Genomic DNA, 13091 nt, shown 5'->3' on the forward strand with positions numbered 1-13091 from the left:
TCTACTTTTTTATTTATTTGAAAACAAACACCCAACTTTCTATAAAAAGGTAACTAAGACAACAGGATTATTTTTTTCTTGGTAAGTAACTAATCTTTAAGGGTAGAAAGTGTTTTTATTATCTCCTTGATATTTAGAATAATGAAGTTTTGCAGGATCTTTCCCCAAATGATTCTTTTCTCAAAAGTGACAACTAGAAGGGAACTCTTTGTTTTGTCTTGCCATTGGTCATTTTAGATGTCTTTTCTTCAATGGACTGAACCCTCGATGAAAGAACTTTACCACGTTGATCTATCTCTTCAACCACCGTCTTTACCAGCGTGGTTCTGGATAAATCTAGAAATAAAACATATGCAATACACATATTCAACTTAAAATATTACATGACAAAGAATTCCACTGTCGTAATATAATATGTCTGTTTTTGTTGAGGGAGTTAAGTACTGGTTTATAGTAATTGTTTGGGATAGTTGTATCCACTCAACAGGATACTTTAAGCTCAGAGCACGTTAGTTAAAATTACTTAAATATAGACAGGCTGTTGCCATAGTGTATGATTGTCATTAATGTAAAAATATTTGCTGAAATAGAAGGAAAACTAGATTTTATTACCTTTAGATGAATTCCCCGGGCTTCCTGATCCAAAGCCCTTTGATTTAGAGCATGAGCTGTTAAAAAAAGATCCAGCTTATTCTGTAATATTTGTTCATCACTTCATAAATATTCATTGAGTCAAGGGATGAACATAAATGCAAGCAAACTTTGTAGGCCCAAAACAGATTTTCATTTTCTATAGAGGAAAATATTAAAATTTTTAGTTATCTAAATCTAACATTTAGATAACTAAATGTTATTTAAAGAGAGGATATAAAACAATCTTATTTACATTTGATTTTTTTAAAACACAAGAATTAAAAACTTAAGGAAAAAGTATACATTTTACATATAGATCCTGGGGGGTTGTAAAGAGTACATTTATTTCAGGACAACAGTGACGTTAGGAATGAACTGAAAGGTGGATGCAGCTTGAAACCCACAAGGATTAAAAGGATAACAAATGGAGACTTCTGCAGGGATGACTGGGATCACCCAGGGCAGATGAAGATGCGGCTGTGATGTACAAAGTATGGAAGAGGGGACAGTTGAGGCAAGAGATGGCCTTGCTTTTCTGCAATGGGAAGGAAGTGGAGAGCCTTGGAGGCATGGAAGGGAGTGACTGTCTATGCTTGTGGCTTGAAATGGTAAAACTGAATTTTCTAATGGCATTACTTACTTTCTGTCTCCATCTATCAGGCGGCAGTAGGTCTCGATTTCTTTTTCCAGGTGGACCTTGATGTCCAGGAGCTGCTCATACTCCAGTTTCTGGCCCTCGGTCTCGGTCCTGACCTGGTGCAGCTGCTCCTCCAGGGCCCCGATCTGAGCCTGGATCTGGGCCAGCTGGGCACAGTAGTTGCCCTCCGTCTCCATCAAGGAGCACTCCAGGGAGTGTTTCTGAGGACGTAAAAGATGTCACAACAAGGGATGAAGGAGGACCACTTGGAGGACACGTAGACTAGTGTTTCTCAGCAAAGGGCAGTACTGCTCCCTAGATGAGCTTTGGAAATCTGAGGCACTTGTCACAGTTAAACAGGAGGTGGAGAGAAAGGGGAAGCGAGTGGCGTTTACTGGGTTGGGGGGCCAGGCCCGATGGATGTCCCTGGCACGAGATACCTGACCCACGGATTTCTGATTGTTCCAGCAGACATTCACATATTTGGATATGATTACATATAACAATCAATCTTTATATGAAAACACGTTTGGGGGGGTACCATACCTGTGGCGGATTCATTTTGCTATTTGGCAAAACTAATACAATTTGTAAAGTTTAAAAATAAAATAAAATTAAAAAAAAAAAGAAATCAATCTTATTTTGAAATCTTTCAATTTTATTTTGAGATCGTATTGAGTTGCCTGTTGTTTTTCAATCTTATTCTGCTACTGTCTCCAAAGATCTACCCCACTGCTGTTCCAATGCTTTTTGTGCTGCTGTTTCTTTTTCTAATTCATCCTTGATTTTCTGTCATCAGTCAAAGGCCTTTTAATAAGCACTTGAGATTGTGTGAATGCCCTCACGCGGGTGGGATTTCAAGACAAGAGATATATTTCCTAATCCAGGACAGGTCATTATTTCAATGCTACTCTTGTGAATATTATACCTCCTCATTTCCACTTGCATAGTCTGTAATTTGTCTTGTCATGTAATCTCTACTTTAATTAATATAATTTTCCTCTTTCTATTATCGTATCACATCCGGGTGGTTATTACGTCTCTTGATATTAGTTATTACCTCCCTGTACACTCCTATTTCCACTCTTTCATTTTCTCTGTATTCTTGTGTGGACCAACTCCCAATCTTATGTTGTTTAAAATGAAACTTATCCATGAAAAGAAGGTGTCAGCCTCAGTCTGTTTCATTACAGGGTAGTTGGGCCCAAGTGTTTACATATTAAATATATATTATTTTAAAACTTCTATTTTTCCTCTTGATTGCTGTTACGGCATGACACTGGTTTTAAAAGTCTTTTGTGTGTTGTTAAATACATTATCTCTTGACTCCATTTTTAGGATTATAAAGAGGGAGTTGCAAAAGATTCATTATTAAACAGGAGTCTCAGGGAGCTAAGAAGCACTGCCTTTGATAAACAGGCTGACCAGTACATCACATGGGTGGGTCTGGGCTCTCCAGGGAAAAGAAGTGGAAGGTGAACAGGTTGGTAATAGGACACTGAGGCGACAAGTGGCAGATATCAGGGAGGTGCGTGCTCAGGTGTTTAAAACTTGAATTTCCCTGATAAAGTGTTCTCATATGATACTCCTTGTCAGGATTGTTAATACTGTCCTAAATCAGACCAGACCATAAGCATCTCTATCTTACATCTTCCTACTGTAAAGGTTGGCTTGTAAATGAGGAGACAGGAAAGGATGAACTTAGAAGTTTGTACATCACAGGAAGCATGTGAAGCATTGAGATATCATATTTAGACAACTCCCAGCATGTTCACAGTTTGTGTTCCAAACTATAGAAATCATCTGACCACAAAGAATCTCAGGAATGGATTCTATTATTTGGTTATGTTGGAAGTTAAGATGGGCTTTTTTATGGATTATTTCATGAGCCCAAACTACAGGACTATTGGTTGCACGGAATCTAGCTACTTTCTAATATCATTACTTCTCTGTGAAAGTGCTTAAAATTCTGCTCTGGGAACTCAGGAATTTATTTCCTTCAGTGCAGCTCCAAAACGAGAGGGAGGATTTGTGTTCAGGAACACGGCAGCAGGATAGGTCCTCAGGTTCTAGTTGCAGGAAAGAAGGGAATGGGGAAGAGAGGAGGGTTCCAGGGGCCCAAAGTAGAAGGGAGGAGGGTCTTGGGGACCAGCCAGCAGTGGTGATGAAGGTGAAGGAGGAGAGGGGCACACTTGTTCAGATGGGGTTAGCGAGTGGTAAAGTTTCTAATCTAAATATGATACGGTAAGAAGGCCCTGGCCTTTTTTAGGGTGTCTACATCAAATCAGTCTTCCTATTGTTTTGAGTATCTTTTCCTTCTCTGCTTACTGTTCTCATTTGTATAATAGTGGCTATTTGTGTCAACCTGGTGTCCTCAGGGGGCATGAAACCTCTGATGAGGACAGGAACCCCTAGACCAGCACATGTGCCAAAATTCTCAAAACCAAGCCTTTTGAATGCTGCCAGCAGACACTGGAGAAGAGAAGCCGTTTTCCTCCTGGGCTATGTCCATGGAAATATTTGAAATAATTGGCAGTAAGTGCCAGAGAAGGCTGAATGCCAAGCCTTTTGGGGTGTGTTGGGTTGGGATGTCTCCCCTGTATGCCCTGAGGCTGAAGAGGCTAACAGTCCTCACATGGAATCAGATGTGTCCCCTTCGTTGCCTGGTGGGAAGCACAGTGTGGCCTTTAACAGGATTTCAGCAGTGTTAGGAGATGCTGCTGATACCAGCTCTGCTTTGCCTGACAGCCTGACACAAGCTTGCCACGTGTCAGGTGGACCAATGCTGCTGCTGTTTGCTTTGCATCCAGCTGAAGAAAGGACCGATTTCGGGAAGTGGGCACTGAGCAGGGGCGGGAAGGAAACTTCAGAGACCTCAGGGAGGAAGCAGTGCTGTGTGTCTCTGAGCGTCTCGGCGGGGTCTGTCCTCCTCTCTCCACTAAGTATTTGGAGGTGAAGTTGTAACCGGGGGACTGGGAAGAAGTTCAGTTAGACTTTTTAGCGTCACTGACCTGCGCTCTCACCTACCGTCGCCAGGAGGGACTGCAGCTCTATGTCCAGGGTCTGCACCGTGCGCTTCATTTCTGTGAGCTCGCCCCGGGCAGAGGAGGCCGCGCCCGCGTCGTCAGAGATCTGCTGCTGCAGGCTGGCGCTCTGCAAGGCCCGGCGCCCAGGAGTTAGCGGGTCTGAGCTTGCCAGGGGGTGGGTGGGTGCGTGGGGAGGGGGGCGGGTGGTCAGGGGGGTGAGGGGGTGGGGTGGAGGGATGCAGGGTGACGAGTGTTGGGGTAGGGTGTGGCGAGGGTGGCTACCGGCCGGGCTGGGCTGGGCATCCCTCACCTTTTCGTTGAACCAGGCCTCGGCGTCCCTGCGGTTCTGCTCGGCCAGGTCTTCGTACTCGGCCCGCATGTTGTTCAGCAGAAGCGTGAGGTCCACGCCGGGCGCCGCGTTCATCTCCACGTTCACGTTGCCTCCGGCCACGCACTGCAGAGCCTTCACCTCCTGCGGGGAGACGTTGACTGTGGCCTGAGGGCGGTGTGTGCTCACCTGCGCTCTTGTTCCTTTTTTAGATGGTCTCAGTTTGTGACTTAAATTCGAATTGTCTAAGTTAAGGCACGAATTATTATTTTTTTTAAGTTGACTTATTCGATCAGTAGTCATGCCAATCATCTATTTACTTCGTTATTTGTTAAGACAGCCACAACCAACACCACAACATCCAGAGAGGTGTTTTATCGTTTTGAGTGAGAAGTGGGTACAAAGATCAGAGAGTTCTTAAATTCTTTTTTCCTTTATTAAAAAAAATTTTTTTTATTATACTTGATTTACAATGTTGTGTTAGTTTCACCTGTACAGCAAAATGATCCATATATATGTATATCTATTCATTTTCATATTCTTTTCCATTATAGATAATGTTATTACAAGATACTGAATGTAGGGAATTCCCTGGCAGTTCAGTGGTTAGGACCCAGCTTCCATTGCAGAAGGCATGAGTTGGATCCCCCTGGTTGGGAAACTAAGAGCCCACATACCATGGGGTGCAGCAAAAAAAAAAAAAAAAAAAGATATTGAATATAGTTTCCCGTGTGGTGCAGTAGGATCTTGTTGTTTATGTTATGTATAGTAGTTTGCATCAAGCATATAATTCTCAGTTACATGTCAGTGAGAGTGCTTGTTGTTGGGACTAGAGCAGTGGAAGAACAAATAAACGTCCCTGCCCTCTTGGAACTCTCACCTTAAGGACAGTAGCTCTCACTTGAGCACTTGTTATATGCCAGACATTGTTCTAAAGCAGTTTAGGGATATGAATGTCTCTAACCGGTAGGTACTATTACCAGACTTAATTTACAGATTGGGAAATGGAGGCACAGAGAGGTTAAACTATCCGCCCAAGATACTTAATACCTGAAAGGACTGAGATTTGAACATTCCTGGATTTGGACATGGTAGAGAAAAGTAATGTATTAATTTCCTAAGGTTAGGCTGTGACAGCCAGAAAATTGAAGGATACAGATCAAAGTGTTAACCCTGTATTATCTTGGGGGATGAGATTAGAAGGGCAGAGCGGGAGACATGGAATTCTTTGTTTTATATGCCTTGGCACTGTTTGAATTATTATAAGGAACATGAGTTACTATTGTCATTTAGTCTTCACCCCCAAGTATTTAAAATAACTAGAGCTAAATCTTCCCCTACCTCTTCATGATTCTTCTTGAGATAGGTCATCTCCTCACTCAGGGATTCATACTGCAGTTCCTGGTCAGTCCTGCAGAGCGTCAGTTCATCCAGGACTCGCCGTAACCCATTGATGTCAGCCTCTGTGTTTTGGTGAAGGGCGAGCTCATTTTCATACCTTGGGAGACATTCAGTGAATCTCAGCACCAAGTAGACTAGCTCAAGAGACCAAAAAGTAAAACCCGCTTTACTCAACTGCTCAACTGCTTTTAAGTGAAAGTTAGAAATGAAATCAGGTCTCTAAATATTATAATGTGTACAAAGAAAGTCCTCCTCCACTCCTCTCACACAATTCTGTGCAGAATAATCAGCATGAATATCTGGTCATGCAAATTCCAATAGCATATCCCAATTAAGTATAAATAGACCTTTTCAGAATTTTATTGAAGTTTAAAGTAAAAATTGTAAATTGGTCAATTAAAACAAATATTTACATTTACTTTGTACTTGACACTATTTTAGGCAGGCCTAGAAATACAGTGATATTTTGGCTCAAGAATGTCATAAATATGTAAAAATGTGAGTCTAGCTGATTGTAATCTTAAAACATGCTTTGTATTGCATTTTGTTGTAGCTTTGTCACATGTTACTTCCTTTAATCTCGTAGGTTATAGCTTGCTCTGTGTGTGCGTGCTAAGTCACTTCAGTTGTGTCCGACTCTACCCAACTCTATGGACTTTAGCCCACCAGGCTCCTCTGTCCAATGGGACTCTCCAGGCAAGAATTCCAGAGTGGGTTGTCATGCCCTTCTCCAGTCGGGATCAAACCTGTGTCTCTCATGTCTTCTGCACTGGCGGGCAGGTTCTTTACCACTAGCGCCACCTGGGAAGCCCATAGCTTGTTCTACTTGGGGTGAAATTGAAATTTTATATAACACCTTAAGTGGACTAGAACCATGTTCTAGGTGTGATTATTTTATATATCCTACTTTAGCCGGAAATCGTCAGCAGCCAGTCTGGCATTATCAATCTGCAGAATGACATTAGCATTTGCCGTAGTGGAAGAGATGATCTGGAAGAAATCAGGAGAACACAACCAGTAAGTCTGCTCTAACAACCTATTATTTCAGGAAACAAACAAGCACACAAACAAAAAACATTGCACAATCAACCTTGGTATAAAAAAATCTCACTTCCTTATGTAATAACCAAGAAGGTTTAAAATTTTATTTTTAAAAATTACAAATATGGTTTTACTTTTTTCCATATAACTTTTAGACTGTAGTACTTCTTTATTAATGAATATATCTCAAAATAAGCAATAATGGAACTAGTAACATTTACGTTGCATAGACATTCATGAATCAAAGTGCCTGTTTTTAGCTAATAGGAAGAATTATGTTTCAAAATAGATAATAAATATGATATAAATGATACATAACAGTTCTGAAGCATTTCCTGTTCTACTTCTATGTCATTTGCTAGATCATTCTTAGTTTTAAATTTCTTAAATTTCTTTAAATTAAACTAAAAATTCTTAGTTTATTTTTAATAAACTAATTAATAAATTCTCACCTTATTCTTAAGATCTTCGATTGTTAAGTGATATCTGCTGTAGTCATGATCAAGTCCATGGCAAGATCCAGGACCATGTTTTTCATACCAACTCTTGATTTTTCTCTCTAGTTCAGCATTTGCCTCCTCCAGAGCTCGCACGTTATCCAGGTAGGATGCCAAGCGGTCATTAAGATTCTGCATGGTCACCTTCTCATTCCCAGAGAAGAGTCCCCCTTCACTTCCAGCAAAGCCAACACAGGTACCACTTCCTGGGATACCACCAGCATGGTCCCCACCAGGAAGACTGCCCAAGCCGCCTCCCAAAGCATAGGAAAATCCACATCCAGCACCAGAGTTGCCATACACATTGCTACCTGCAAAGCCTGTGCCTCCACTGGATGGTCTGACAGATTCAGTTCCAGACCGTAGGCAAATATGCCTGGACCCGCTAGAGAATCGGAGAGACATGGCAGTATGAGAAATGGTCACCTTGTCTGTGGAGAGCCGTAACTTCAGAGGAGAACAGAATATTGTGTGCTGATGGCTTCTCTGGGCTTTTATACACATTGGGGGGTGTCTCTATTTGAGTTATACATGCCAAAAGGAAAAAAGGCATCATTCATATTAGCATGAAATTATGTATAATTGGGTGATTTTGGGGGCTAAATTAATGTCTACCATCCTGGGTTGTTGCTTCAGGATATTTGTTATCTTACATATAATAGGGTTCATTCTATATTAAGTTCATTATTTTAACTTATAATTTTGGGTGAGTAATCCTTTACTTTCATCTAGACCCTAAGACTATACCATTATTATTTGACACAGGTTATTATAAAGTTTTAAAAGTTAAGATTGTGATAGGGTACCATCAGCTACAGTAGGGTCTTAATTACCAGAGAGATATATTGATATAAAGAACCATTAGCTATAGAAACACATATTTTATCCCACCACAGCAAGAAACCTTGTGTTGTTTTTAAAAAATATATGATCCTACTAACTTCTCTTGTCTTACTGTGATGATTACATCTATTCGTTACCTTGAACAATAACCTAAATATTGACTGATTCCTTTATTTAAAATGTATAACTACTACATTTGTTAGTCAGTACTAAGTGTAAAAATAAAGACTTGATGCTAAATAAATGCAGAGATTGAAAAATGCATAGTTACAATCTTTGAGAAATGTATGGTCAGGATCAGATAGGGGCTGGATCATGTTTAGCTGTCTGTATTAAAGACTTTGAAATGAATCATAAGTAAAAAGCAGGGGGCAACACAATCAGGTTGAAATGAAAAATAAGGCCAGTTACAAGGCTAGGACAATGGTTCAGGTGGAAAGGATGAAGGTAGTAGGATGGAAAGAAGTTGAAAGGATATGGTCGTTGATTGAATTTGGAGAACAAGGAATAAGAATTAGGGATGGCTCTTAGGTAATTCGGAGAAGGCAATGGCAGCCCACTCCAGCACTCTTGCCTGGAAAATTCCATGGACGGAGGAGCCTGGTGGGCTGCAGTCCATGGGGTCGCTAGGAGTCAGACACAAAAACTGAGCGTCTTCACTTTTGCTTTTCACTTTCATGCATTGGAGAAGGAAATGGCAACCCACTCCAGTGTTCTTGCCTGGGGAATCCCAGGGATGGGGGAGCCTGGTGGGCTGCCGTTTATGGGGTTGCACAGAGTCGGACATGACTGAAGCAACTTAGCAGCATCAGTAGAAGCAGCAGCTTAGGTAATTGCTTTCAGATGCTGGGAATCCTATAATACTGACTGAGATAGGAAACATAGGAGGAGGAAGATACTAGGGTTAGCTTTGGTCCAGCTGAGTTTTAGGAGTTGGTGGAATGTCTCATATGAAGATAGGAAGTGTGAATGTTTAGAATAAGTACCTGGAATGGGGAAAAATGCCTGACTAGCAACAAGTGAAGGGATTGTCAGGAAGAAATGAAGGACCAGCTCTCATTTGTAATGACATTTAAATGCATATTTGGAAGTTATCTTCATGTAGGAGGAGAGAAGATGATCGGCTGATGGGCATTTGGGGTTTGAAGACAGGCTCAGAAGAAAGAAAAAAATAGCAAAGAAGTTTCTGGTGTTCTTGAGAAAACAGTTGAGGTGATTGACCACAGTTTGTGCATGCTCAGTTGTGTCCCAACTCTTTTATGACCCCATGGATGTAGCCCACCAGGCTCCTCTGTCCTTGGGATTTTCCGGGCAAGAATATTGGAGTGGGTTGCCATTTCTTCCTCCAGGGGAATCTTCCTGACCCAGGGATCAAACCCCCATCTCCTGCATCTCCTGCATTGGCAGGTAGATTCTTTACTACTCAGCCACCTGGGAAGCCTGTGATTGACCATATGTAAAGAAGGAAGTAAGACTAGAGGAAGAGATACACTGAACAAAGACAAAGATTGAGTCATTGGGCACTTTTTTGAGGATATACAGCAGGTGGAGTGGGCAGGAGATTGACAGAGATGAAGGATGGTGGGTTAAAGTTGGACAGTGGAAGCCAGAGTTTAGAATTCTAATTGAGCTATAACCCCAGATCTTGATAAAGTTTAGTGAATAGCTATGGGGCCTGGACCCAACAATCGCTGGAATAAGAGGTTAGAAATGGACTGACACTGAAGTCTTGGAGTAGGAATTCAACTGGAGTGTTAGATGAGCCATCTAACACAGGAAGTCTCCTATGATGGCAGGAGATGAAGAGAAGTGGATTGTGAACCAGGTGCCGAAGTCCTTGGATGGTGGAAGGGTGTGGTGGTGGTGGTGGTGGTGGGGGAGGTAACTGGATAGCATCAGCCTCAAAAGAAGAATTTTAGCTTAAGAATGAAATGACAGGAAGCTGGATGTGGCATTGGGTATATAGAGAATATGGATTCTGCCTTGAAGTCTATATGTTAGATATGTGGAAGTGGAGTTGGGAGGGGATGAGGAGAGAGGTGGAAGGGAAATGGAGGAGAGGAGAGAGAAAGGAGAGGGTTGGGAGGTAGACGAAATGAATGATCAGTTTCCAATAGAAAAAGTTTCTGGGCGAATTCAGGAGAAAGACACATTAAGTGTAATATTATAAAAAGTCTTTTCAGTTGAACCCTTCTGCAAGGAAACCTGCAGAAAAGGTTTAGAGAGTTGTCAAAATGTGGATAAAAAGACTTTCCATCTCTTTGTGTTGACATACTAAAGGAGACTTGGCTCAGTACAATGCCCTGTAAATGAAAAGCTGTCAACGAAGGATAGCTTTATTGTTGTGGTTGTGTTATAAGCTAGTGTGGACAGTCTGGGGAGGTCAAGCTGAGATGGAAGCAGAGGTGGGCAAGAAATGACCTGAGAAGCCTCCTCTTGAGGCTTTGGTGGGCGAGTGGGGTGAAGGAAGAAGAGAGGACGGGAGAAGGAGGGACTTGGTTGGGATTGACTGGGTCCAGTTCTGTGGCAGAGAGAAGAATGAAGTTGCTTTGCCACTAAGACAGTTAGGACGTCTCCTGGAACTCTGTTAGTGCAAGCAGTCTGAAACCTAGTTAGCTGGTACTGAGGCTGGCATCAACATGGCCTTTAAATGCATTTTCTGGGCAAAGTTGTAGGATCTTTTTAGAGCTGCAGAGGGCTTGAGACATCATCAATTTCAGCCTTTTTATTTGACAGATGAGGCAAGTAAGGCCCAGAAATGTTAAACAATTTGCTCAGTGTCACCAGCTACCTGCCAAGTGAGGATGTGGCATATTTTTAGGTGACCTTGAGAGTCTTGTATTGTGAGCATATTTCAGATATAAGTAATAACTCTACTGAATATCTGCTTTATATGTTGCCATCAATAATCTTAAAATGCTGTATGGGTTGTGAAATTAATCTTTTAATCAAGTTATTGAATGATTGAAATAACAAAGAATTAGGATATTAAAATATATAAAGCATTGTGACTCTCTTCAATGCTTGCGTGATCATTGAATTTGAATTCATGTCTCTCAGTCATGTCCAACTCTTTGCAACCTCATGAACTGTAGCCTACCAGGCTCCTCTGTCCATGGAATTCTCCAGAGTACTGGAGTGGGTAGCCATTCCCTTCTCTAGGGGATCTACCTGACCCAGGGATCAAACATGGGTTTCTCACATTGCAGGCAGATTCTTTACCATCTGAGCCACCAGAGAACTGTAAGTAATAATAATGAGACAAATAATTGGTGTAACAGGCTTCCCTGATAGCTCAGTTGGTAAAGAATCCACCCGCAATGCGGGAGACCTAGGTTCAATCCCTGGGTTGGGAAGATCCCCTGGAGAAGGGAAAGGCTACCCACTCCATTAGTCTGGCCTGGAGAATTCCATGGACTGTATAGTCCGTGGGGTCGAAAAGAGTCAGACACAACTGAGCGAATTTCACTTTCACTTTGGCATAACAGGTCCACATTCTGTATATGTAGAGAAAATATTTCCAAAGGAACATGTGTGACCAAAAAAGGGAAGATTTTGTTGTTGTTGTTAATGCATAAATTTAAATAAGCAGCTTCTCGGCATCACCTCTGGCGCTCCCACGTCGTTAACTGCCCCTGCCCCTACCCTTCTATTTCCACCAGAGGGCAGTGCTCACCTGCAAATGTATGTTCTTGGGGCTGACTTCAACCTGGATCATACATGCCCTCCGCAGGAAATGATTAAACCCCTGAATCCGCCTGCTAATGCAGGAGACACAAGAGATGCAGGTTTGATCCCTGGGTTGGGAAGATACCCCTGGAGGAGGGCATAGCAACCCACTCCAGTATTCTTGCCTGGAAAATTCCATGGCCAGAGGAGCCTGGTAACTTGTAGTCCATGGAGCCGCAAAGAGCTGGACACGACTGAGCACACACACAGCACGACAGCAAGAACCTACCTCAACACTTACGTTTTCAAAGTCTAGAGCATGATGAATATAAAGACAAAATCCCCTTATGTTTATATCAAGCTTTACAAGTTCTGAAGGAATTTCTTGTCAATTATCATACTTGAGCTTTACGATGAATTTGGGAATTAGGGAGAGAGGTGTCCTTCCTCTGATTTAAAGATGAGGAAACTGAATAAAAGGACTGTGTTCAAGGATACAAACTGAGTGAATCAAGCCAGGATGAGCCTTGTAAACAATGCTGCTTTGAACGTGGCACGCACAAATAGCTCTTCAAGACCCTGATTTCAATTCTTTTAGCTGCATACACAGAAGTGGAATTGCTGGTATTTTAAAAAAATATTTTGAGGAAGCATCCTACTGGTTTCTGCAACAGCTAATCTATCTTACATTTCCACCAACAGGGCACACGTATTCCAATTTCTCCACATTCTTGCCAACATTTGCTACTTTTTTTTTTTTTTTGATAGTAGGTATCCTAATGCATGTGACCTGGTGTCTCACTATAGTTTTGGTTTGAGTTTCCCTAAATGATTTGGAGAAGGCAATGGCAACCCACTCCAGCACTCTTGCCTGGAAAATCCCATGGATGGAGGAACCTGGAAGGCTGCAGTCCCTGGGGTTGCTAGGAGTCAGACACAACAGAGCGACTTCACTTTCACTTTTCACTTTCACGCATTGGAGAGGGAAATGGTAACCCACACCAGTGTTCTTGCCT

The 13091-nt window shown here is 41.9% G+C and overlaps 1 protein-coding gene across 1 annotated transcript; it reads right to left on the reverse strand.

Annotated features, from left to right (window-relative positions):
• Positions 1–7969, reverse strand: KRT28 (keratin 28). Its single transcript, NM_001080375.1, has 8 exons — positions 7519–7969; positions 6933–7015; positions 5966–6122; positions 4607–4768; positions 4298–4423; positions 1274–1491; positions 613–668; positions 1–336 (listed from the first exon to the last, which is right to left on the reverse strand). Exons 1-8 carry the CDS (start codon positions 7966–7968, stop codon positions 194–196), a joined length of 1395 nt encoding a protein of 464 aa, NP_001073844.1. The 5' UTR covers position 7969; the 3' UTR covers positions 1–193.
• Positions 7970–13091: the final 5122 nt, after the last annotated feature.

Source organism: Bos taurus, chromosome 19 (genome assembly GCF_002263795.3).
Source record: "Bos taurus isolate L1 Dominette 01449 registration number 42190680 breed Hereford chromosome 19, ARS-UCD2.0, whole genome shotgun sequence".
NCBI classification, from domain to species: Eukaryota; Metazoa; Chordata; class Mammalia; order Artiodactyla; family Bovidae; genus Bos; species Bos taurus.